The sequence below is a fragment of the Ustilago hordei genome (genome assembly GCF_900519145.1).
Source record: "Ustilago hordei strain Uho2 genome assembly, contig: UHO2_contig_14, whole genome shotgun sequence".
Lineage (NCBI taxonomy): Eukaryota > Fungi > Basidiomycota > Ustilaginomycetes > Ustilaginales > Ustilaginaceae > Ustilago > Ustilago hordei.
Window position 1 is genome coordinate 6,055 of NW_024545255.1, and position 22,402 is coordinate 28,456.

At 51.3% G+C, this 22,402-nt stretch overlaps 8 protein-coding genes across 8 annotated transcripts; 3 read left to right on the forward strand and 5 right to left on the reverse strand.

Annotated features, from left to right (window-relative positions):
- Positions 1-441: 441 nt before the first annotated feature.
- Positions 442-1,827, reverse strand: UHO2_05483 (uncharacterized protein; the record flags this gene model as incomplete). Its single annotated transcript, XM_041554654.1, has 1 exon — positions 442-1,827. One exon carries the CDS (start codon positions 1,825-1,827, stop codon positions 442-444), a length of 1,386 nt encoding a protein of 461 aa, XP_041410588.1.
- An 8,207-nt stretch (positions 1,828-10,034) lies between these two features.
- UHO2_05484 (uncharacterized protein) lies at positions 10,035-10,898 on the forward strand (the record flags this gene model as incomplete). The annotated part of the gene is made up of 1 exon (XM_041554655.1): positions 10,035-10,898. The coding sequence occupies one exon, from the start codon at positions 10,035-10,037 to the stop codon at positions 10,896-10,898; it is 864 nt and encodes a 287-aa protein (XP_041410589.1).
- A 424-nt stretch (positions 10,899-11,322) lies between these two features.
- Positions 11,323-12,210, reverse strand: UHO2_05485 (uncharacterized protein; the record flags this gene model as incomplete). The annotated part of the gene is made up of 1 exon (XM_041554656.1): positions 11,323-12,210. The coding sequence occupies one exon, from the start codon at positions 12,208-12,210 to the stop codon at positions 11,323-11,325; it is 888 nt and encodes a 295-aa protein (XP_041410590.1).
- Positions 12,211-12,765: 555 nt separating this feature from the next.
- On the forward strand, positions 12,766-13,634 carry UHO2_05486 (uncharacterized protein; the record flags this gene model as incomplete). Its single annotated transcript, XM_041554657.1, has 2 exons — positions 12,766-13,463; positions 13,568-13,634. The coding sequence occupies 2 exons, from the start codon at positions 12,766-12,768 to the stop codon at positions 13,632-13,634; spliced, it is 765 nt and encodes a 254-aa protein (XP_041410591.1).
- Positions 13,635-14,195: 561 nt separating this feature from the next.
- On the reverse strand, positions 14,196-15,026 carry UHO2_05487 (uncharacterized protein; the record flags this gene model as incomplete). Its single annotated transcript, XM_041554658.1, has 1 exon — positions 14,196-15,026. One exon carries the CDS (start codon positions 15,024-15,026, stop codon positions 14,196-14,198), a length of 831 nt encoding a protein of 276 aa, XP_041410592.1.
- Positions 15,027-15,474: 448 nt separating this feature from the next.
- Positions 15,475-17,598, forward strand: UHO2_05488 (uncharacterized protein; the record flags this gene model as incomplete). The annotated part of the gene is made up of 1 exon (XM_041554659.1): positions 15,475-17,598. The coding sequence occupies one exon, from the start codon at positions 15,475-15,477 to the stop codon at positions 17,596-17,598; it is 2,124 nt and encodes a 707-aa protein (XP_041410593.1).
- Positions 17,599-17,927: 329 nt separating this feature from the next.
- UHO2_05489 (uncharacterized protein) lies at positions 17,928-19,550 on the reverse strand (the record flags this gene model as incomplete). Its single annotated transcript, XM_041554660.1, has 1 exon — positions 17,928-19,550. One exon carries the CDS (start codon positions 19,548-19,550, stop codon positions 17,928-17,930), a length of 1,623 nt encoding a protein of 540 aa, XP_041410594.1.
- Positions 19,551-20,710: 1,160 nt separating this feature from the next.
- UHO2_05490 (uncharacterized protein) lies at positions 20,711-22,048 on the reverse strand (the record flags this gene model as incomplete). The annotated part of the gene is made up of 5 exons (XM_041554661.1): positions 20,711-20,810; positions 20,988-21,072; positions 21,164-21,239; positions 21,358-21,930; positions 21,959-22,048. 5 exons carry the CDS (start codon positions 22,046-22,048, stop codon positions 20,711-20,713), a joined length of 924 nt encoding a protein of 307 aa, XP_041410595.1.
- Positions 22,049-22,402: the final 354 nt, after the last annotated feature.

The window sequence follows — 22,402 nt, forward strand, 5'->3', positions numbered from 1 at the left end:
CAACCTTCCTCCACTGTACCATAGGTCATCCCTGACCTTGAAGGGCTTCTTCCTATGTATCTCCTGTAGCTCTTGGTCTAAAGGCTGGAAGATCTTGACCAGGTCTTTGAGACCTTTTGATGCTATGGACTCCATCGAGATCATGGGGGCCACTAGGAGCGAGTCATGGTCTGCTGTCTCCTTGAACACTCGAGGAGGCAGTAGTTGCCTCACATTGTGATCCTGCTCTTCACCGGCTGGTTGCATGTCTGTCCTTCTGGTGAGAGCATCGGGTTCACCACCTTTGTCTCCTGGTCGATACTGCAATATGAAGTCGAAGTCTGCTAGTAGTATTGCCCATCGAGCTTGTCGACCTGTGATGCGTCTCTGTGACTTGAAGTACTTGAGGGCTTCATGGTCAGTGAGGATGACCAGTTGGTTCGGTAGTCCAGCTAGCATGTGTCACCACTGAGTGAGGCAGGCGACCACAGCTAGGAGCTCCTTATCATGGATCTCATAGTTCTTCTCGGCAGAAGACATCTTCCTAGAGTAGAAGGCCACTGGATGCCATCGTCCTTCATGCTCCTGCTTGAGTACTCCTGCTATAGCAAAGTCACTTGCATCAGTCTCCAACCTTGTTGGAAGGTGGTAGTCGAAGTGCTGAAGCACTCCTGCTGATGTGAAGGCCTGGATGAGCTTGTGGAAGGCCTGTTGGGCCTCCTCTGGTAGCTCGAACTTCTTGAACCGTTCTATAGGCTTTACCAGTGCTGTCAAGGGCTTGGCTATGCGAGCAAAGTGGGCTATGAACCTTCGATAGAAGTTGGCAAAACCCAGGAACCTCTGGATGTCATGGATTGACTCTGGCATTGGCCACTCCTTGACAGTGCGCACCTTTTCTGGGTCCATCTCTATGCCCGTTGGCTTGATGATGTACCCCAGGAACTCAACTGTCTTGGTGTGGAACTCACACTTTGACAGCTTAGCAAAGAGCCTGTTGCTCCTTAAGCGAGTGAGGACCTCGGTGACATGCTTCACATGTACCTCTTCAGTGTCACTGAAGATCAGGAAGTCATCTAAGTATACCACTACATATACTCCAATGATGTCTCGGAAGATGTCATTGATGAATGACTGGAAGTGAGCTGGAGCATTGGCTAGGCCAAAGGGCATCACTAGGTACTCATAGAGTCCCAACTGAGTGCCAAAAGCTGTCTTCCATTCATCTCCTTTAGCAATCTGGATGAGGTTGTATGCTGCTCTAAGGTCTAGCTTGGTATAGATCCTTGCCTTCCTGAGTAAGAACAGCTGCTCCTCGATGAGGGGCAATGGTGCCCTGTTCTTGACAGTGATCTCGTTGAGACCTCTGTAGTCCACACAGAGTCTGAGACCTCCATCCTTCTTTGGTACGAAGAGCACTGGTGATCGTGCCGGGCTCTTCGATGGTCTTATGAACCCCTTCTCGAGGTTCTCATCCAAGTACCTCCTCAACTCGGACATCTCCTTGGGTCCCTTAAGGTATAGGGGCCCTTGAGGTGGCTTCCCTCCTTCTATCAACTCGAGGTGGAGATCATGCTCGGTATGATGGGGCAGCTTGTCTGCTTCCACCTCATCAAACACATCTCGCAGGTGTTGGTATGGCTTTGGTATGTCTGCAGCCGTCACCACCTTATCTACCTCCACCTCCATCTCGACTCCTTTGTCTGCGCCTGTAGGTACAAAACCAAAGGCCAGGAGTGATGATGGTGGCTCCTCTAACAGCATGAACCCTATGGGTCCATCTTCCAGAGCTGCTCGTAGTATGCGCTCTGCTGAGACAAACTCATTACCATGAAGGGTTGGTCTCCTCATGGTTAGGTCCCCTGCTCTTGCTGCTTCAGGGGGTCTCCTAGGGGGTCGGTCCTGCTCCTGAGTCTTGAACTCCAGCTGGCCCGTATCCCATTGTATGGTGGGTTTGAGCCTCCGTAGCTCAGTGAACCCCAGGATGAGGTCATAGTCCGCAGTGTCGGCCACTGAAGCTTCGACCACACCCAGATTGTGTGTACCAATAGATACCTGCATGCTCGCAGAACTATTGATGGAGAGTTGGTGCCCGGTGACACCATGGATCGATCTTGTTTTTATGGGTTTTGTGGGTATTTGGTACTTACTAATGAAAGAATCTGAGACTATGGACAAACCAGCACCGGTATCAGCTAGTATCCGAGCAGGATGGTCTTGAACCATTCCAGAGAGCTCCAGTACTGCTTTGCCTCCACTGGTAGAGAAACATACTTGACAATCTTGATATATACAGAGTGATGGCGAGGAGGTTTGTAGAGCAATGCATGCCATCAGTGCATCACCCCACTGACGTTTCCCTCGTCGTCATCATCATTGTGCTCCTCCTCGTGATCGGGGTCCATGGGTTGCTGGTATGAGCTGAGGTCCATGGCCTCGGGGTCACCCGTCTCAGTGCTGCCTGTGTGGCCATCTCCTGAGTCGGTGGCCTCCTCGAAGGGGTCTGCTGTGGTGACCATAACCTTTGGTCCCATGGGTCGAGAGCTAAGAGGGTCTACCCTCCTGCTGGGGCAGTCTCTGGCCCAATGGCCAATACCTTTGCATACATGACAGGTGTTGATACCTGATGGAGCAGGGCTTCCTTGCTTCGAGGGTTGGGTGGGATGATGAGGAAGGGGTCGGTTTAGGTTTTGTATAGTTGCTTGTGTAGTTGCTTGTGATGGTGATCGAGCTGGATAAGTTTGAGTGGGTTGTCGGATGGGGATCGAACTTTGATTTGGCCGAGACCCAGTTCTTAGTGGAGGTGATGTGGCATTTGGGAGTGAGTGTCTAGCCGAGGACTGCTGTAGTAGCATCCTCTGTCGATCGATCTCCTCAACCTCTCGATACCACTCTCATCTCTTCCCAGGTGGATTCCTCTCGAACTTCTCCTGTATGCTGCGAGTGAGACTACCTCTGAAGAGATCAATCACTAGCTCGTTGTCATCTAGGTTGACCTGTCCTTCCAAGTCTCTGAACCGCTCTACATGACGTGTGGTGGCACCAGGAGTATCACTTGTGAGTCTGAGAGCCAACAGCTTGTTGTATGCCTCCATCCTAGCATTGCGTGGGTTGAACTGCTCTGACAGTCGCTCTGTGAAGTAGTGCCAATCATTGAACAACCTTCCTTCTCTAGCTCTATCAATACGGAGCTTGGAGGTCCACCACTCCCTTGCTGTCCCTTCCAGTTGAGCACCCATGTGATTGATCATCCTAGACTGCTCATACACCTGGTTGAACTTAAACCATGCTTCGGCTTCTAGAATGAAGATCTCCATGTCTCGGGGATTGAACTTTGGAAAGGGGGTGGCAATGGGCTTTGACCGGTTAAGCTCTGCCATGATGCTGGTATCCTCCTCGTGGTCCAGGGGGTAAGGGTCCGTCCTAGTCCTGCTGTAGGGGTCCAGCTTAGTCTTGACATATCTTGGCCCAGTAGGTGAAGCATACTTCTCGTAGTTGATGTCCTCCTGCTCATCCAGGTTGAATGAGACTGATCGTCTTGGTCGTGGAGCTGGAGTAGGAGTATGTGGGTCTCCTATCATAGACTCATCTCCTCCTCCTGCTTGGTCTTCTGAGTGAGAGAGGTCCATTGTCTCCTCCCTGCTCAGTTGAGCTCGTTGTAATCGTTCCTCTCGATGACCCTGCCTAGTAAGCTCTAGCTGAGCTTCCAATAGAGTGAGTAGTCTATCGAGCTTATTGTTGAGGTCTGGGTCCGTCATGGTGATCATGAGGAGCTGCTTGAACGATCCACTCTAATGTCAGGGGTCTCGTGCCTGAAACCCAGGTCGGTCTGTCGAGATACTTGGTGACTATCAAACTGTGCGACAGCTATTGTCTCGAGATACTCGGTGACTATCAAGTTGTGCAGTGACAGCAGGTGGCGTTTGTTGTATATACTATCGTAGGTTTCGGCTGACCTCTGTGGACACTCCGTTCAGGGGTAGCTCGGCACGATCAATATCAATGTTATGATGACACCAAGGTCTGATGTGAGTGTTGATGATGATGAGGTTGATGGTGTTGGTGATGAGATTGGTGATGTCGATGATAATGAGGTTGATGGTGTTGGTGTTAAGGTTGGTGGCGTCAACACGAGTGTCCAGTGTGTTGACTTGATGCTTGAAGTGATCCCCGGACCGCAGTGGACTACTGCCTTCGGTTCTATCTATATCCGGACCACTAACCTGCTATGGGCGCCTTCGGACGTCAGGTAGTGGTGATACAACACACACACTACGATGAGGAGCAACCTTGATAGATTGCTGCTATGCTGACTGAAACTAATGTATACTTATGCTGAAGTGATAACTAGTTATGGTGAGTAGAGTGGATGAGGATCCACTCGACCTATGATGATGAGAAAGCATGGTTATATACCTCTTCTCAGCATCGCCAGCGATGCTGCTCCTGCTCTCTCTCCATAGAGTACCTTCTTCATCGAGTACTGCTCAGGGGCCTCTCCTGCTTGGCACCCCTGTGCCTCTTGGTCGACACAGCTCCTCCTCCTCATGACCTGGTGTCGACTCCTTCGACACTGCTCCTCCTCCTCATGACCTGATGTCGACTCCTTCGACACTGCTCCTCCTCCTCATGACCTGGTGTCGACTCCTTCGACACTGCTCCTCCTCCTTTGATCAGTGACAGTTCCTTTGGCTCTTGTCTCTCGAGCCCCTGAGTGGTAACCATCTGCATGCTCCTTGAGCTTGGTCCTCTTCGTGGCTGTGCCTGCTCCTTGAGCTTGGTCCTCCTCGTGGCTGTGCCTGCTCCTTGAGCTTGGTCCTCCTCGTGGCTGTGCTTGGCCCTCCTTTGCATGTGAGTCCATAGGAGTCCATGGTCTCCATGGAGACTGCACTACGACCATGCTCTCTACTGGTGTCGACTAGGTCTTCGATACCTGTGCTCCTTCCATATGAACCAGTGACCCTCCTGCTTCTTGAGCATCCAGGCCCATGACAGCGTGTCTTGCCTGTACCACTTGACTGAACAATGGGGGTGCCGCGAAAGTAAGGCTGGGGTTCGTTTGCATCGAGTTTGTCATAGACAGCGTTGAGGTGAGAGACAAAGGTGAGGAAGCAATTGGGTGCGTCACCACAGTAGGGTCGATAAAACCCGTTTTCAAGATGAATGCTGGTACCGATCACCTCTGGATCTCGGGAGTGCTTGACATGCGATTGTGCGAGGTGAACGATGACCACGGCAAGGGCCTGGTCGGGGCTATTGAAAGTGGGGAATCGCGAGGTGAGGTTGTTGTAGACAGTGGCAAGCTGGTCAACGACGGGGGTGGTAACATCGTTGAATACATTTTTGAGCTCTGGTATGACTGCGCAAAATTTAGACTGGTGTTTGATGAGGCGATCAACCATTAAACTGAGCTGGCCAGGACTCCAAGATTTATCCCTACTATACATATCGCAAGCCATTTTGTGAAAGCTGATGAGAAAATCCCAATCTTCAATGCGTCTGAGCTGAGCTAGAAGACTTGTTGCCTTGGAGGTGCGAGGGGTATTCTCGAGAGCTTGTTGGGGTAGCACTGAAGTGGGCTTGACAGGCGTGGTAGGATCGGCAACCTGCTTTGACTGGGGGCTGCGATGATGCAAATTAGGGTGGGATTTGAAAAAAGAATCGAGAAACTCGTAGATGCGATCCAGAGGCCATTTGTTACGTTCGAAATGGCTGAGTCGATCATGCAACATTGCAGAGACTTTGAGAAGAAGAGGTGATGATGTTGAGACAATCTGGTTGTCATCAGAAGATGGCGGAAGTAATTCGTTGAGCTGAGACCATTGTTCTTTGAGGCCTGGCAATGGTGCATTGCTGCTACTGGAGCTTGGCGAATGCGAGGGTGGTGAAGACGACATGATGGAACGGTGAAGCCCAAGCACACTAAATGCTAGCCGATATTGAGTAGACCTAAGATTGTGGCCAGAGAAAGCGTGTCATGGGTGGTGGTGATGGTGATGGTAGTGATGATGGTAGTGATGATGATGGTGGTGATGATGATGAATCCGAGCTGAGCTTTCATCTTACTTGCGCACCGTACAAGCAAAAATTTGAAAGATAGGTATCAGACTTTCTCGTGCGGCTAGTTTTCGCGTGAGAAGATTTCGATCGAGCATTCTCGTGCGGCTAGTATTCGCACGAGAGAGTAGTTGAAGTTGAAGAGAATTTTTTTGCAGCTCTTGAAAATAGAGAAGGGGGTATCAATTTTCGAGTGTTTTTAGAAACACGTGTTTCTCGATTTTGACGACCCCTTTTAAGGATCCAAAAAACACGTGTTTCGAAAAACACATCTGCAGCAAATGTGACATTTGGTTCGATTTAACACATATGTTATTAATACTGAAGCTCATCAGTATCATGTTAGCATGTGCTTTACACTGTTACAGATGGTCATGGTCAATCAAGTCTTTTGCAGAAGGATCTCACTAAGTATGACAATGAACTAAGGTGCTAGGTGTCAGCAGTCACGTGCCTGAAACCTGAGATCAGTAGTAGTATCAGTACTATCACTGATTCTGTCGAGTTATGCGACAGCGCTAATGGTATTTTGATTCCTAGTGAAATATGTGACAGAGCCTTCTCTGTCACCTTTCTCATTGGAATCTGTAGTTGTATTATTGTTATGACAGATTTCGACTAACCGCTGTGGACACTCCTGTCAGGGGTCTCGTGCCTGAAACCCAGGTCAGTCTGTTGAGATACTCGGTGACTATCAAACTGTGTGACAGCTATTGTCTTGGTATCGGTGACTATCAAGTTGTGCAGTGACAGCAGGTGGCGTTTGTTGTATATACTATCATAGGTTTCGGCTGACCTCTGTGGACACTCCATTCAGGGGTAGCTCGGCACGATCAATATCAATGTTATGATGACACCAAGGTCTGGTGTGAGTGTTGATGATGATGAGGTTGATGGTGTTGATGATGAGATTGGTGATGTCGATGATGATGAGGTTGATGGTGTTGGTGATGAGATTGGTGATGTCGATGATAATGAGGTTGATGGTGTTGGTGATAAGGTTGGTGGCATCAACACGAGTGTCCAGTGTGTTGACTTGATGCTTGAAGTGATCCCTGGACCGCAGTGGACTACTGCCTTCGGTTCTATCTATATCCGGACCGCTAACCTGCTATGGGCGCCTTCGGATGTCAGGTAGTGGTGATACAACACACACACTATGATGAGGAGCAACCTTGATAGATTGCTGCTATGCTGACTGAAACTAATGTATACTTATGCTGAAGTGATAACTAGTTATTTGGTGAGTAGAGTGGATGAGGATCCACTCGACCTATGATGATGAGAAAGCATGGTTATATACCTCTTCACAGCATCACCAGCGATGCTGCTCCTGCTCTCTCTCCAGAGAGTACCTTCTTCATCGAGTACTGCTCAGGGGCCTCTCCTGCTTGGCACCCCTGTGCCTCTTGAGTGGTGTCAACTCCTTCGACACTGCTCCTCCTCCTCATGACCTGGTGTCGACTCCTTTGACACTGCTCCTCCTCCTCATGACCTGGTGTTTGTCATGGGCCTGGATGCTCAAGAAGCAGGAGGGTCACGGGTTCATATGGAAGGAGCACAGGTATCGAAGATCTAGTCGAGATCAATAAAGAGCATGGTCGTAGTGCAGTCTCCATGGAGACCATGGACTCCTATGGACTCACATGCAAAGGAGGGCCAAGCACAGCCACGAGGAGGACCAAGCTCAAGGAGCAGGCACAGCCACGAAGAGGACCAAGCTCAAGGAGCATGCAGATGGTTACCACTCAGGGGCTCGAGAGACAAGAGTCATAGGACACTGGCAAGCAGGTCCTGAGGAAGAGGAGCAGTGTTGAGGGAGTCGACACCAGGTCATGAGGAGGATGAGCAGTGTCGAAGGAGTCGACACCAGGTCATGAGGAGGAGGAGCAGTGTCGAAGGAGTCAACACCAGGTCATGAGGAGGAGGAGCAGTGTCGAAGGAGTCGACACCACTCAAGAGGCACAGGGGTGCCAAGCAGGAGAGGCCCCTGAGCAGTACTCGATGAAGAAGGTACTCTCTGGAGAGAGAGCAGGAGCAGCATCACTGGCGATGCTGTGAAGAGGTATATAACCATGCTTTCTCATCATCATAGGTCGAGTGGATCCTCATCCACTCTACTCACCATATAACTAGTTATCACTTCAGCATAAGTATACATTAGTTTCAGTCAGCATAGCAGCAATCTATCAAGGTTGCTCCTCATCGTAGTGTGTGTGTTGTATCACCACTACCTGACGTCCAAAGGCGCCCATAGCAGGTTAGCAGTCCGAATCAAGATAGAACCGAAGGCAGTAGTCCACTGCGGTCCAGGGATCACTTCAAGCATCAAGTCAACACACTGGACACTCGTGTTGATGCCACCAACCTTATCACCAACACCATCAACCTCATTATCATCGACATCACCAATCTCATCACCAACACCATCAACCTCATCATCATCGACATCACCAATCTCATCATCAACACCATCAACCTCATCATCATCAACACTCACACCAGACCTTGGTGTCATCATAACATTGATATTGATCATGCCGAGCTACCCCTGAACAGAGTGTCCACAGAGGTCAGCCAAAACCTACGATAGTATATACAACGAATGCCACCTGCTGTCATTGCACAACTTGATAGTCACCGATACCGAGACAATAGCTGTCGCACAGTTCGATAGTCACCGAGTATCTCGACAGACCGACCTGGGTTTCAGGTGCGAGACCCCTGACAGTGTTGACTCCTTCGACACTGCTCCTCCTCCTCATGACCTGGTGTCGACTCCTTCGACACTGCTCCTTCTCCTTTGATCAGTGACAGTTCCTTTGGCTCTTGTCTCTCGAGCCCCTGAGTGGTAACCATCTGCATGCTCCTTGAGCTTGGTCCTCTTCATGGCTGTGCCTGCTCCTTGAGCTTGGTCCTCCTCATGGCTGTGCTTGGCCCTCCTTTGCATGTGAGTCCATAGGAGTCCATGGTCTCCATGGAGACTGCACTATGACCATGCTCTCTACTGATCTCGACTAGATCTTCAATACCTGTTGAACCTGTGACCCTCCTGCTTCTTGAGCATCCAGGCCCATGACAGGAGGTTCATCATGGAGAAGGCACATTCCAGGATCTGATCTTCATTCCAGTCAGTGTGAGCTTCCCTGACCATTTGCATGGTGTGCTCTAGTAGGGCTATGCTGTCTACCCTGGGTGGCATGCTGGCTATGGGGTGCTGGAAGCTGCTGAGCTTCAGACTCTTAATCAGTTGTAGTTTTGAGAAAAATGCTTGATGATATTACTTTAAAAGAACACTCAACTACATAGATATATATACTCCAGCATGATTTCTGGTATACTGCTTTGTCTCGCATTGATTGTATGTTTGCCACTGTGCCCTCCTGGTTGTCCTCTTATGCTTAGCTCCTGAGTCATTGCCATGACAACCAATGTGCATCTTGCATGCATGCCATTCATTCCTGATCCTCGCTTCCTACGCACCTCGGGTAAAACAATTTCCTCAACTAATGCTAATGATTTTTCCGCCATTCGCTCTCCCCCAGCTTGTGGAGTATGTCAACAGTCATGGCTGGGAGCTGGCAAGCGACTCACTCGAGTTAGGCAATTTAACAATTTTCCCTAAATTTCTCAGTCCTTTTCCTACGCGTTGTCAAGGAGGATAATTCACCGTTGATTGATCAGCGTCGGGAAATTCCTGACGGCCCAGGAACGCAGGTCCGCGGCGATGCGAGACTTGATCGGAGATAAAATACAAATGCGGCGTGTGATGGTCTCTGGCCTCCACCACTTGGAGCGTTAGCCGCAAGCCGCAAGGCGTGCGGTCCGCATTGACCACGGCCTGGTGTTGGTTCATTTAGCGATCTCCTTGACGACATATCTGGACTGCTTGTGTGTCGAGGCTTATGTCTCGAGCTGACGCCGTTGATATAAACCCATTCAGAATGTCAGTCTAGGCCGTCCTGCCCGTTATTCATACTTTCTGACCACATCTCAGCAACATGCCCGCAGCAACTCCCAAATCCATCGTTGTCACCGGTGCCAACAAGGGCATCGGCTATGAAGCCGTCAAGCGCCTTGCCCAAGACCTGCCAAACAGCATCATCTACCTCACAGCTCGCTCGCAATCGAACGGCAAAGACGCTGTCGAGAAGATGAAGAAGGAGGTTCCCGCTGCCGACTTTTCCAACGTTCGCATCTTGCTGCTCGAGGTCCTCGATTCGTCGTCGATCCAAGAGGCCGTGGCCACGGTGCAGAAAGATTGCGGTACTCTCGATGTGCTGCTACACAACAGTGGAATCCTGCAAGTTCCAGGGGAACAGGGTTCTAAAGGAGTGTTTGACGTCAATGTTCGCGGCGCAAAGGCGGTGATCGATGCGTTTGCCAAGATCTTGACCAAGGAGACCGGCAAAATCATCGTTGTGTCTTCAGAGGTTGGAACGTGGGCAACCGCTGCCATGGACCCTTATGTGCAAAAGAAGGTACTCGACAGCAGCACGACGAATTGGGATCAAATGCAGGCGTGGATGGACGACTGGCTGCGACACGAGCAAGGTTCGCAACAAGTGCAGGAGCCGTGGAAGCCAGTGGACCATTTGGTCAACTCGGGCTACGCACTGAGCAAAGCCTTCCTCAACGCCTACCTGCGAAACTACGCCTTGCAAAGCGAGAGCCCCCAGCTTGCGGTTGTCTGCCCTGGTTACTGTGCCACCGAGCTCAACGGCTTTTCGGGACCTCGCTCGGCCTCGCAAGGAGGCGAGAGCGTGATCTGGCCAGCACTCAACGATTTCAAAAGAGGCCACTTCTATCAAGACGGAAAGGACTTGCCATTCTCGCAGTCTATGCCTGAAAACTTGAATCTCTGAAGGTGCTGTGGTTCACAATCTGTCTCGCAGTTTTCGCCTAGCAAACGCCATCTTGGTCGTTTGATCGATGCCAGTCACGACCACCTTAGAACTCGCAATACATGATAATAAAATGTGCTTCGTCTTCAACAGTGGATTGCGCTATAGTACCTGCATGCTTCTAACATGAGGCTCCAACTTAAGAAACTGGCGACGCTTTCAAGCTGAAGCCGAACTTGAAAGTTTCTTTTTCATAAAGCGAAGCAATTGAGGAAAAGGCCCAGTGGAGAAGTACGCTTTTCATGTTGTGCAAACAAATGTAGTTGTTCTGGTGGCTGTGGCTGTCTGCGAGGGTGATCTTATGGCGTTTCGAATAAGATGAACTGCGAAGCTGCTGCTGCTGTTGACGTTATGCAGCTACAATGGGCGCGACTTGAATGTGCTGTCACTCGCCAACGACGTCGGCTCCAAGAAGCATCGAGCGGATCGTAATGCTAAGGCGAATTGACCTGTTCAGAGTGTCAACCCGGCCTGGAAAATGGGAAGAGCGTACAAGGTCAAACGAGCGAGCAGCGATACCATGCTTCCAGTTGTAGCGCGCCTCTCCACTGAGCAGTAAGACGGATCCAGACGGCAGGAAGAGATGTTGGGTAGCGAAAGAGTCGTGAGTGAAGTCCATGACAATACCTGTACCTTGTGGGCCGAAAGAGCATAGAAGGATGCCATCGGCAAAGCGGTTGACAAGATCCACATGCGATGCTAGACCCTCTGTGCCGCCGTAAAGGTTGAGAATGAGCTGACGAGAGAGAGATTGTCCTGCAGGGAAAAGGAGATCCTTGATCTTCCGTGGCAGCTTCTGATCAGGCAAGGAGGTGAGCAGCTGGCGAAGACGTTCTATCAGGTTGACAGACCACAGGGGTAGACCAAAGCAGCCAGGAGGATCTTTCTTCGTCGCGGAAACATCAGGTTGCTGATTCTGTTGGCTAGCTGCTCTTTCTGTGGACGAAGGCAATGAGCGCGCAAAGAGCATTGCTTGATTGCGCGACGACCTACGGTAAGCGGTGCCTTGAGAACTATGATCGGCTTCGGAGGTCGCGGCCTCCTCCTCGTCTTCGAGTGCGAAGTAGTTGCATGCTGCGACCTGTTGCAGCGTCTGGTCGTGTAGCTCTCGGGATAGCAGGTCCGGGAAGAAGTACAATCCCGGAATGTCAGGCGCCGATCGTGAGGCTACTGGTATGGCGTAGTTTGATGGGGGGTTTTGCACGACTCGGGCTTCCTGAAAGGTATCGCACTCGTCGTCGAAGAGGGAGTCGGCATCTTGGTCATGTGCCATCGTGAAGCGCAATTGGTCGGTAGTCTTGAGCACTGCTAGTCATTGCCGTTCCGTACTGCTTGCTCAAATTGAGAGGTAGCAGATAGTGAGGGCAGATTGTTCGACGGCAATGGTGAGGGTGGTCAACGGGGCTAGGCTTGCAGACCTCGTTCACCGAATTGGAAGCATGGTATCCGAGCGTCGCTGTGGTTGGAGCCGCTTCCCAACTGGTTGGTCTTCTGGCCTTGATAATCGGCAGAGATCGAAAGCCGATAGCTGGCAAGGTGTGCGAATCTGATACGAGGTGATGGTACTGCAGCATAGCCTTTGTCCGTGCGGAGATCTCTGTGCAGGCTCGTCTGTGCGACATGAGCCGCTCGGACAGTGATGCAGAGATGTGCTGCTGCATATCTTTAAAAAAAAAAATTTGAGTTCTAACCTTCCGGGCTTCCGTTGCATGGGACAAGAGCTAAAGAATGTTTTGTTTCAACTCAAAACACTTGTTGCGCCCCAACCTGTCCGCACTCCACCATACCTCATCATCTTGTTCCACCCCGGATCCATTTCACCATCACAATGTCCGCCGAACAACTCCCAGATGACCACTTCCGACCCACTTACGAGGAAATTCACGTCCAGATCGGCGAGGCTGCTCGCAGGATCAAGAGCGTCTTCGACCCGGATCTCATGGTCGCCATCGGTGGTGGTGGATTCTACCCAGCTCGTGTTCTCCGCACTTTCCTCAAGAAGCCTTCGGCGCTCGACCCTTCCAAGATGCGTAACATTCCCATTCAGGCCATCGGCTTGAGCTTGTACGAGGAGGTCTCCGGCACTGCCGAGGGTCAGATCGGTAACGAGGTGGTGCGAACTCAGTGGCTCGACGCCAAGACTGTCAGCGGACACAAGGGCCCCGGCACGATCGAGGAGGGCAAGGATGCTGGTGGATTGCTTGGCAAAAACGTTCTTATTGTCGACGAGGTCGATGACTCCAGGACCACGCTCCAGTACGCTTACTCTGAGCTCCTCAAGGATGTCAAGAATGCCATCGCCAACCTCTCGGCTGAAGAGCGCCAGAACCTTGCACCTACCCGCTTTGCCATCTTTGTCGTCCACAACAAGGAGAAAGCCGGCGGAAAACGCGGTACGCTGCCCATCCTCCCTAAGGATCTGTCCAAGGGCGAGGACAAGATTGTCGACGGTCTCAGCCAGGGCGTCCGATACTATTCGACTCAGGATATCGGAGACGTTTGGATTTGCTACCCATGGGAAGAAGAGTATGTTGAGTTGATCAGTCATGCGACCTCAAGTCTTTCACACCGATCCGAAAGGCTTACTCACCTTATCTTTGCCTTTCCCGCCTGCTCTTTGTTACGCACAGGGACATCATCGAGCACAACCGTCTTGCTGCTCTTGCAAAGAAGCTCGGTGTCAACCAGCCCAACTAAGCTCCATTCTTCTCTAGCTCACTTCTACTCAAAGTCGCTCAAAACGTGCGCTTCTTTGCCGCCTTGTGTATATCATCCGGCCTCGCCATGGAACACTGTATATTCTAGATCCTACCTTTCGGTACCCTTTCGCAGTGCGGTTTCGAGGCCCATTCCTTTCCTATGCAAGATTTCGCGGCGCTGAAAGGCCTCACGGTGTTCGGGATAATCCCAGGCGGTGGACTGTGTTGTGTGCCTCGCTGCAATGGTCGCAGCACTTGGGTAGGACACTTTTCACGGATATGGCAGTCAGGTCCACGCAGATCGGATTCATCAGATCGCGAGGCGCCTGACAGCGCCACAATTGAGTCGCTTATTGCGCAGCAAGGCTCGATCGTTAAACCGTGGTTCCGAGCAAGTTTCATATTGTCACTTGGGGTGATTGTTGCTGTCAAGTTGCGACTGGGATGGTGTACAAATGATTTGGGATATTCGATGCAGGAATCATGTTGGGGCTATTGCGTTTGAGATGAGTGACCGATTGTCGAAAGCGGGCTTGTGCGGCAATGCTGCAATTGCGCTTCACGATGCTCGAGCTGAAACGCTAGACCCGATAGCTTTACGTCCCTCCTTGAGAAGACTTCGACATTCTGCAGCAATCTCGCGCACACCAGCTACACCGGCATCAGTCCAAGCCGCTAAAACCGGCTCCATGGTACCCCACAGATGTTCAGCTTGGGCGAGTCCAGCTTTTCTTGCTTCCAGGTCCTGACCCGTTGATTCTGGGCCGCGTAGAGCAGCTCCTGTATCGACGCGACATTCGATCATGTCAGAAAGCATCGTAGGTAGAGTGACAATCGGCTCAAAGTCACGCAGCGGATCAATAGCGTCCGCTGCAGACTCTCTGTTCGTGTGCGGCGCAGAGCTGCGTAGCACTTCAAGGTGAGAGGATAGGTTCGACATTGATTCGAAGGAAGATTTGAGCGACTCCAGGCAGGGGTCGAGGGATTCTGACTTGATCTTCATGTTACGTATTGTGTCGCTTGCAGCGACGAGCTCGTGATGATGATTGTAGACTAGGCTCTGACGCTCTCCATCCAGTTCACGAATCTGAACGATGAGCTCCGACTCCTTGCTGAGAAGAACGCTCAAGCTGTTTGATCGCAAAAGCGAACCAAGGTCGATTTTGGGTTCCGAGGAGAAGCCACCGTCGCTGCCGCTGGCTATTGATGGGGTCGGCGGTGCTGAGCTCGCCTCTGATGAAAGGCCATAGTAGTCGCGGAGAAGGTTGGCGGCACGCCTTTTGTCGTTCCGTGGCCGAGCGGCTGTTGAGCTCGAACTACTGTCTGCTCTTTGACTTTGAGACGGCCGTGATGCGGGTGCTACGGAGGGTGAAGGGCCTGCAGACGCCATCTTGCCTACGGTAACTGTTGATGGTGTCGAGAACAGAACAATATCAAAGAGATGAGCAAGGTGACCATGCTGAGGTCCGAGCGGCGGCGATTGGATGGTCGGTGTTAGCAGGCTCCATCGCAACATCTTGGAGTTTTTCCCCTCCTTCTTGCTATTCTGATCCTGTCGCCCACGCTGATTTCAGCAAAGTGGCACTTGCGCTCGAGGATGTCCAACTGACTGATGCCAAGCATTTTATATGTTGTTCATACCTCACCGTCATCAGCTAGCTGCACTCCCCACTCCTGCAACATTGATCCCTATACTAAGTTGGTTGCGGAACAATATCTACCTTTTCGATCCTCTTCAATGACGACAGCGAGGGACCGCCTCATCTGCGCAAACCCCACCATCACATCTTCCTTCCCTAAACCTGCGTTTGCGTAGGAGATCAAGCGGCGTTTCCAACATGGTTCGAACACCATCCATCTCGCTATCGTCCGGCGAAAAGGACAAGGACAAGGCTACGCAGACGCTTTCTTCTGCATTCGCATCCATGATCGCAGTTGGTGCCCCTCATCACAATACTCGCAACCCTTTCGCCGTCGGCCAGCTCAAGATTGACGACAGCTCGGCAAACGGCTCACGCCGTCATCCTCACGGCGCATCGGGCTCTTCATCTAGAGACGATGATGAAAGGTCACAAAAGAAGTCGAAGCGACTCAGCGCTTTTGGCAGATCAGGACGCAGCATATCGCCTTTCCGCTTTCGTTCCAGGAAGCGCCCCTCGTCGGCCAACCGCCTCAAGGTCAACCCTGACGAAGACACTGGATCAGAAAGCGGAACAAGAAGCGAGAGGGACCGAGATAGCGACAACGATTCGGTAATCAGCTCCGCTTCCGGCATCACACCACGGAACAGCGCATTCTTCAACCCGTACGACGAAGACGACCTTGATCCATCGACACCGCATTCTCATCGTCGTCATCCTGCGTCTCCTCACGCGCCCGCTGCATCCCTTCCAAAGGTCAGCTCATCCGCAAGTCTTGCCTCGTCCACAAACGGAAACGAAGATCCACACGGTGTGGAAGCTGATGTCGAGTCCGACGACGCCTCCGACACCTCCGACCTAGACGCCAAGCTTCCCACCACAGGCAATGCAAAGGACGACGACGAAGAAGATGAAGGCCTGGATGATGCCGATGAGATGGACTCCATCGTTCTGGACAACACAATCTACAATGCAGAATGCCTGACATCCCACGAACATTGGACCCAAGGCTCGAAGTCCGAAGATGGTCATCACCACTTTGAGACCTACGAAGATGAAGACCTCGAGAGGGATGACGAGCACATCATGGCACCCAACGTCGTCCTTAGCGAAGATCAAGTCTCGGCCTTCGTTCAACGTCGTGGCTCCAAGATGCTCTCGCTGGCCACATCGAGACCTAAGTTCGAGCGCAATCGATGCACCATCACCATAAGCCACGGTGAATCCGATGCCGCTGCCAAGGCCAGCAAGCGTCCCAAACGTTATGTCGTGGCAAGCGATGGTTCCGAGGAATCCTCGTATGCCGTCGAATGGACGATCGGCACTGTACTGAGAGACGGAGACGAAATGCTGGTAGTGTCGGTAATGGAGACTGACACTAAGCTCGATGCCCTCGATCCCAAGCACGAAGAGGTTTCAGCGCGCATGGAGCATCAACGCATCCGGCAGGCCATGGCCTCCGTGCTTGCCAAGCAAGCTACTCATCTGTTGGAACGAACAAGGCTCGAAGTCAAGATCTCCTGCCAGGCAATCCACGCCAAGAACGCTCGACACATGCTCCTAGATCTCATCGATTTTTATGAGCCAACCATGGTCGTCGTCGGCTCTCGAGGTCTGGGCTCATTAAGGGGTATTCTGCTGGGTTCAACTTCTCACTACCTTGTACAAAAGTCCTCGGCGCCTGTCATGGTAGCACGTAAGAGATTGAAGCTTCCAGCACTGCCTCGCGGCAAGGGTGATGTCGTCGAATCTGTGCGAGCACGCCATATGCGTCTCGATCAGGCCTCGATCGAGAAAGTCTCGAATGCCAATGAGGAGAACGATTCTGAAACGAAAGAAAGCAATGAAGACGACGCAACCGGAGAGGATACCTCACCAGACAGCGAAACGGGCCTCAAGGATGGCGCTGATGGATCCTCGAATCAGCCAGAGACGACCGAGGCTGCGACCAGCGCGCCGCCTTCTACGCCTCCCAGAAGGACGAGCTCAGAGGCGAATCACACCAGTCCAAAAGCGGGTAGCGAAGGCAGTCCGAAACTGCAGCGCAAAGGGTCCAAGGCCGGTCCAACCGCCATCCCACAGACATCTCTGGAACGCGAAGCTGAGACACGAATTCAGATCCAGCAGCGCAAAGAAGAATCTGCCAAGTTACACGAGGGCGACAAGAAACGACACCTCTTTGCTCACCATCCGGAACACCTCAAGACGTCCAAGACATCTAACGCGCAGCAGAGTGACGACGATACGGACTCGACTGGCGAGAAGACAGCGTCGAATGGGTCAACACTGGTCCCAGCCGCTGGGGCCAAGAGCAAGGCGTAAGACACAACAAGCACAAATGAAGTTGCATGAATTCATCACCTCGTTGCCACCACTCCTTCATCGAATTTATCTTGTCACCGTGCAAAGGGCTTCATGCAATAGAGGTATTGATTAATATCAAGCCGAATCCGGCTGGATGGCAAACGGCGAGTTGGGGTCTCATCATTCGGAACGCTGATTACAAGGTGGTAGATACATGAGTCGATATCAGGACTATGCTCGAGGGATCTTCAGGTGCCAAAGTGAGGCTGAGTTCTTTCGTGGTCTGGGAGGAATGTGTCGGGATTGGAGGCCTTGCAGAGCCGAGGCAACGTCGCTCTGGGCACCTGTCACTTGGTCTTGCCGGGGCTAGGCGGCGTACGCAGATTGTCCGACATGGTCCTGAAGGTGTGCATCATGAAGCCGATGTACTCATCCACACCAAGCGACTCGAGGTTGATCTGCGTTGCCTCTTTGACCTGCTGAACGGTCCCCGCTGCTTCGGAGGAGAACCTCTTTGCAGCTTTGTTGATACCATCGGAAGTGGTTTTTGCTGCTTCCCTGGCTTGTTGTCGAAGTTGAGCTAATGCGGGAACGACGACTTTCTCGTGATAGTCGGCGGTTCGCTGTGCCGTCTGCGTCGCCTGCTCGCAGACGAAGTCGAATGCAGGGCGGACTTGCTCCTCGTTGTACTGCGCGGTGAACTCGGCCGTTCGTTGAGCTGTGTGCACAACATGTTCACGCACGGTGGCAAAAGCGGGGAGGACCTGCTCTTTGTGGTAGCGACGAGCCAGACGAGCAGCTTCGTATGCTTGTTGCTTGGCAGCCAAGATTGCAGGCCTCAGGACAAGCTGCTCGTAGTTTTGAAGCTCGGTTAGCCAAAAGGCCCAGGTGGTGGTGGTGGCGTTGTCAAGATACGAGTTGTTGGGCTTGAGAGGCAGGACGGGCATGTCGGGACTGAGCTGGAAGATCTTTTGCTTTGCAAGGCTAGCATACCTGCTATTCTTGCTGGGTCGGACGAATGCATTGGATGCTTTGACGAAGCGTCTCGCGGCACTGGCAGTACTGGGACCGGCAGAGGACTGTGCGACAACACTGAGAGCCTTGGGTGTGGAAGCAGTTGCTTGGAGCGAGGCCGAGCGATTATTTTCTGGATTGCTGCCCTTGTCGAAGGCCTTGGTTTCCTGCTTTTGGCGGACGGAATTCTCCGAGCTCTTTGCGTTGAGAAGGGCGAGACTGGAGGATGAAGGCTTTGATGCGAGCGCTAGGAAAGCGCTGGGTCGAGCCAAAGTTCCAGAAGCACTAGCGCCGAGAGAGACGACATTAGAGCTAATTGCGGGAGCGGCAAACTTGGTAGATGATTCAAGATGAACGGCTCGCTGGGCTTGCAGGGAGGATGCACGCTGTGTGTTGTTGTAGCCAAGCATGGAGCTCGACTTGAAGCCGACGAGCACGGTGACAAGCACGGCGACAAGCCAGACTGTCTTGGACTTTGGTGCAAACGCATTCATGCCCCTGTGGAGCTTGGAAGGGGAAGCTTGTCTTTCCTCGGAAAGGAAGGGTGAAGCAGATTTCTCGACGTCGTTGAAGTTCTGCGGAAAGGTGGTGATGTGGGTGCTCTGCTCGGAGCTTTCAACCATGGGCGTCGCAGGGTCCGGCTGCGGAATGGCGGGATCATGGAACTGTCGAGACTGCGCGATGGGAGTGTAGAGCGAGTTGGATCCAGCATCGTTCGGGTCCTGATCGTCAAAGACCGTTACGGGATCAGGGAAATGGAAGAGAGAGGCTTCAAGGTCGGGACTTGGAGGTGCACTGCCAGCATCGGATACGGAGCTGGGCACATCCGAGGCGATGGATGATGGTGCGGGCGTGCGCTCATCATGTTCGTAGTCGACCAATTCGAAATCGGACGAATCGTCAGTCTCGATCAAGGAGAGTGTGTCGAAGAGATCAGTGTCGTTGCTCGAAGTCATCGTTGCTGGTGGACGAAGTGACGCTCGAAGATGAGGAGGTGCGGGTTGGTGATGTGCGACTTCCTCTGTCCTGTATCTCTAGACGACAAGGATCAGAGGAAAGAAAGGAAAGAAAGATAGAGAAAGGGGCCGAGGAGGGGAAAGCAATGGACCCTGAGCGGGGACTGTATCAATGGGGCACTTTTGCGCGCACCTTTTTTTGGATCTGTGTGGAGAGCGGGCGTAGTGTAGTAGGCATCTGAGCAGTGTCTGCTTGTCCCCCCAGCCAACTTAGCCGCATCCTGCATGTGTTGCTGCATGTGTTTGCCGAAGGAAGCGATCCGATATGATGATGCATGCTGACATAAACACAATCGGTGATCAGATGAAACAGATCTGTCTGGAGATCGGGTGCAACATAGCCCCGCTCGTTGTCAAGCTAAGTCATGAAGGAGGATACTCCCACATTCGGCATGCACCACATGTTTGTATATACAGTATGCACATAAACTGTCCCAAGATTTTACATGTCACCATACATCACTCTAATGCTCAATAGCTATAAGTTGTATTGCCACACTGTCTGATATTGTCTGAAAGCACTGCTTCTTCTCTCCAAGACTGTGGAATTGATATTGACATTGACTAAAAAAATTGTGCTATGAAGAAGAGCTGAATTTTTTTTTATTGTGGGACAGTTTATGGAGTGCTCCTTGAGAACACCTTAGTACTTTGTATTCCCTCCTTTGGCCTTCAGAACCACCTTGATGTGGTCTGGCATGCTCTCTATTAGTATCCTACATGTCTCTGGAGTGATCGCTGTCCATTCAGCTTTGCATCTCTTTGTCATGGGCCTGGATGCTCAAGAAGCAGGAGGGTCACTGGTTCATATGGAAGGAGCACAGGTATCGAAGATCTAGTCGATACCAGTAGAGAGCATGGTCATAGTGCAGTCTCCATGGAGACCATGGACTTCTACAGACTCACATGCAAAGGAGGACCGAGCCATATGCAAGGAGGGCCAAGCACAGCCATGAGGAGGACCAAGCTCAAGGAGCAGGCACAGCCACAAAGAGGACCAAGCTCAAGGAGCATGCAGATGGTTACCACTCAGGGGCTCGAGAAGAGCAGGGTCGACAGGTCCTGAGGAGGAGGAGCAGTGTCGAAGGAGTCGACACCACTCAAGAGGCACAGGGGTGCCAAGCAGGAGAGGCCCCTGAGCAGTACTCGATGAAGAAAGTACTCTCTGGAGAGAGAGCAGGAGCAGCATCGCTGGCAATGCTGTGAAGAGGTATATAACCATGCTTTCTCATCATCAAAGGTCGAGTGGATCCTCATCCACTCTACTCACCATAACTAGTTATCACTTCCACATAAGTATATATTAGTTTCAGTCAGCATAGCAGCAATCTATCAAGGTTGCTCCTCATCGTAGTGTGTGTGTTGTATCACCACTACCTGATGTCTGAAGGCGCCCATAGCAGGTTAGCAGTCTGGATCAAGATAGAACTGAAGGCAGTAGTCCACTGTGGTCCAGGGATCACTTCAAGCATCAAGTCAACACACTGGACACTTGTGTTGATGCCACCAACCTTATCACCAACACCATCAACCTCATTATCATCAACACTCACCAACCTTATCACCAACATCATCAACCTCATCATCATCAACACTCACAACGGAGTGTCCACAGAGGTCAGCTGAAACCTACAATAGTATATACAATGAATGCCACCTGCTGTCACTGTGCAACTTGATAGTCACCGATACCGAGACAATAGCTGTCGCACAGTTTGATAGTCACCGAGTATCTCGACAGACCAACCTGGGTTTCAGGCGCGAGACCCCTGACACTCTTGAGCAGTTCATCCCTGGACTTTGCAATTGTACTATACCATGAAAGTCGCATTTTGAGATGGTGCCAGAGGTGTTCAATTGGGTTCAAGTCCAGCAACTGCCCTGGCCATTGCATAACCTTAATGCTATTGCCTTCCAACCATGTTTTTGTCTTCTTTGACATGTGTTTTGGGTCATTGTCTTGCTGAAACATGACATTGGTGTATGCATGCTGAAGCTGCAAATCTGAGATTGTTTTCAAAAGCTTGTCATTCAGGATATCAATGTATTGGTCTGAATTCATTGATCCCAGCACCAAGCATATACCTCCAACCCCTTCCCACATCATACAGCCCCAGATCATGATGGAGCCACTGCCAAACTTGACTGTCAGCCTGACAAGCTTGCTGTTGAAGCTGGCATTCTTAATCCAACAGAACTGCTTCCCATCCAGTCCAAAGAAGTTGATCTTCATCTCATTGGACCATACCACCTTCTTCCAATCCTCAACAGTCATGTCCTTGTGCTCATTTGCAAGTTTGAGACATGCTTTGTAATGCCTCTTGAGTAGCTTCAGTTTATTCACTAACCTTCATGCTTTGTAATGACAGTAATGAAGTGCTTTTCTTACTGTCATTGGGCATGCTTTGATGTGAAACATCTCCTGCAGTGCATGACATGCTTTCCTGACCATGGACATTGAATTGAGCTCAAAATAGTGGTCCAGGAAGCAAACATGATGAGGCTGGGGTTTTCTTGGCCAGCCCCCCTTTGACTTTGGAGCATTGGCAGAGGCACTTTTGCTGATGCAAGACACTGTAGACTTGCTCAGACCAAGTTTCTCAGCAACTGAACAGGTAGATTCTCCATTTTGGAGGCAAAAGTGTGCCAATCAGTGCTTCTTGGGAGTGGTTTTTGTCATGATGGTATAGATATGATGGTGTCAGACTGGAAGTGCTGCCAGATTGCTCACAGTCATCTGATTGAGCTGAAACTTTCCATGTCACTACTTTTGATGTGTATGAAGGTGCCCA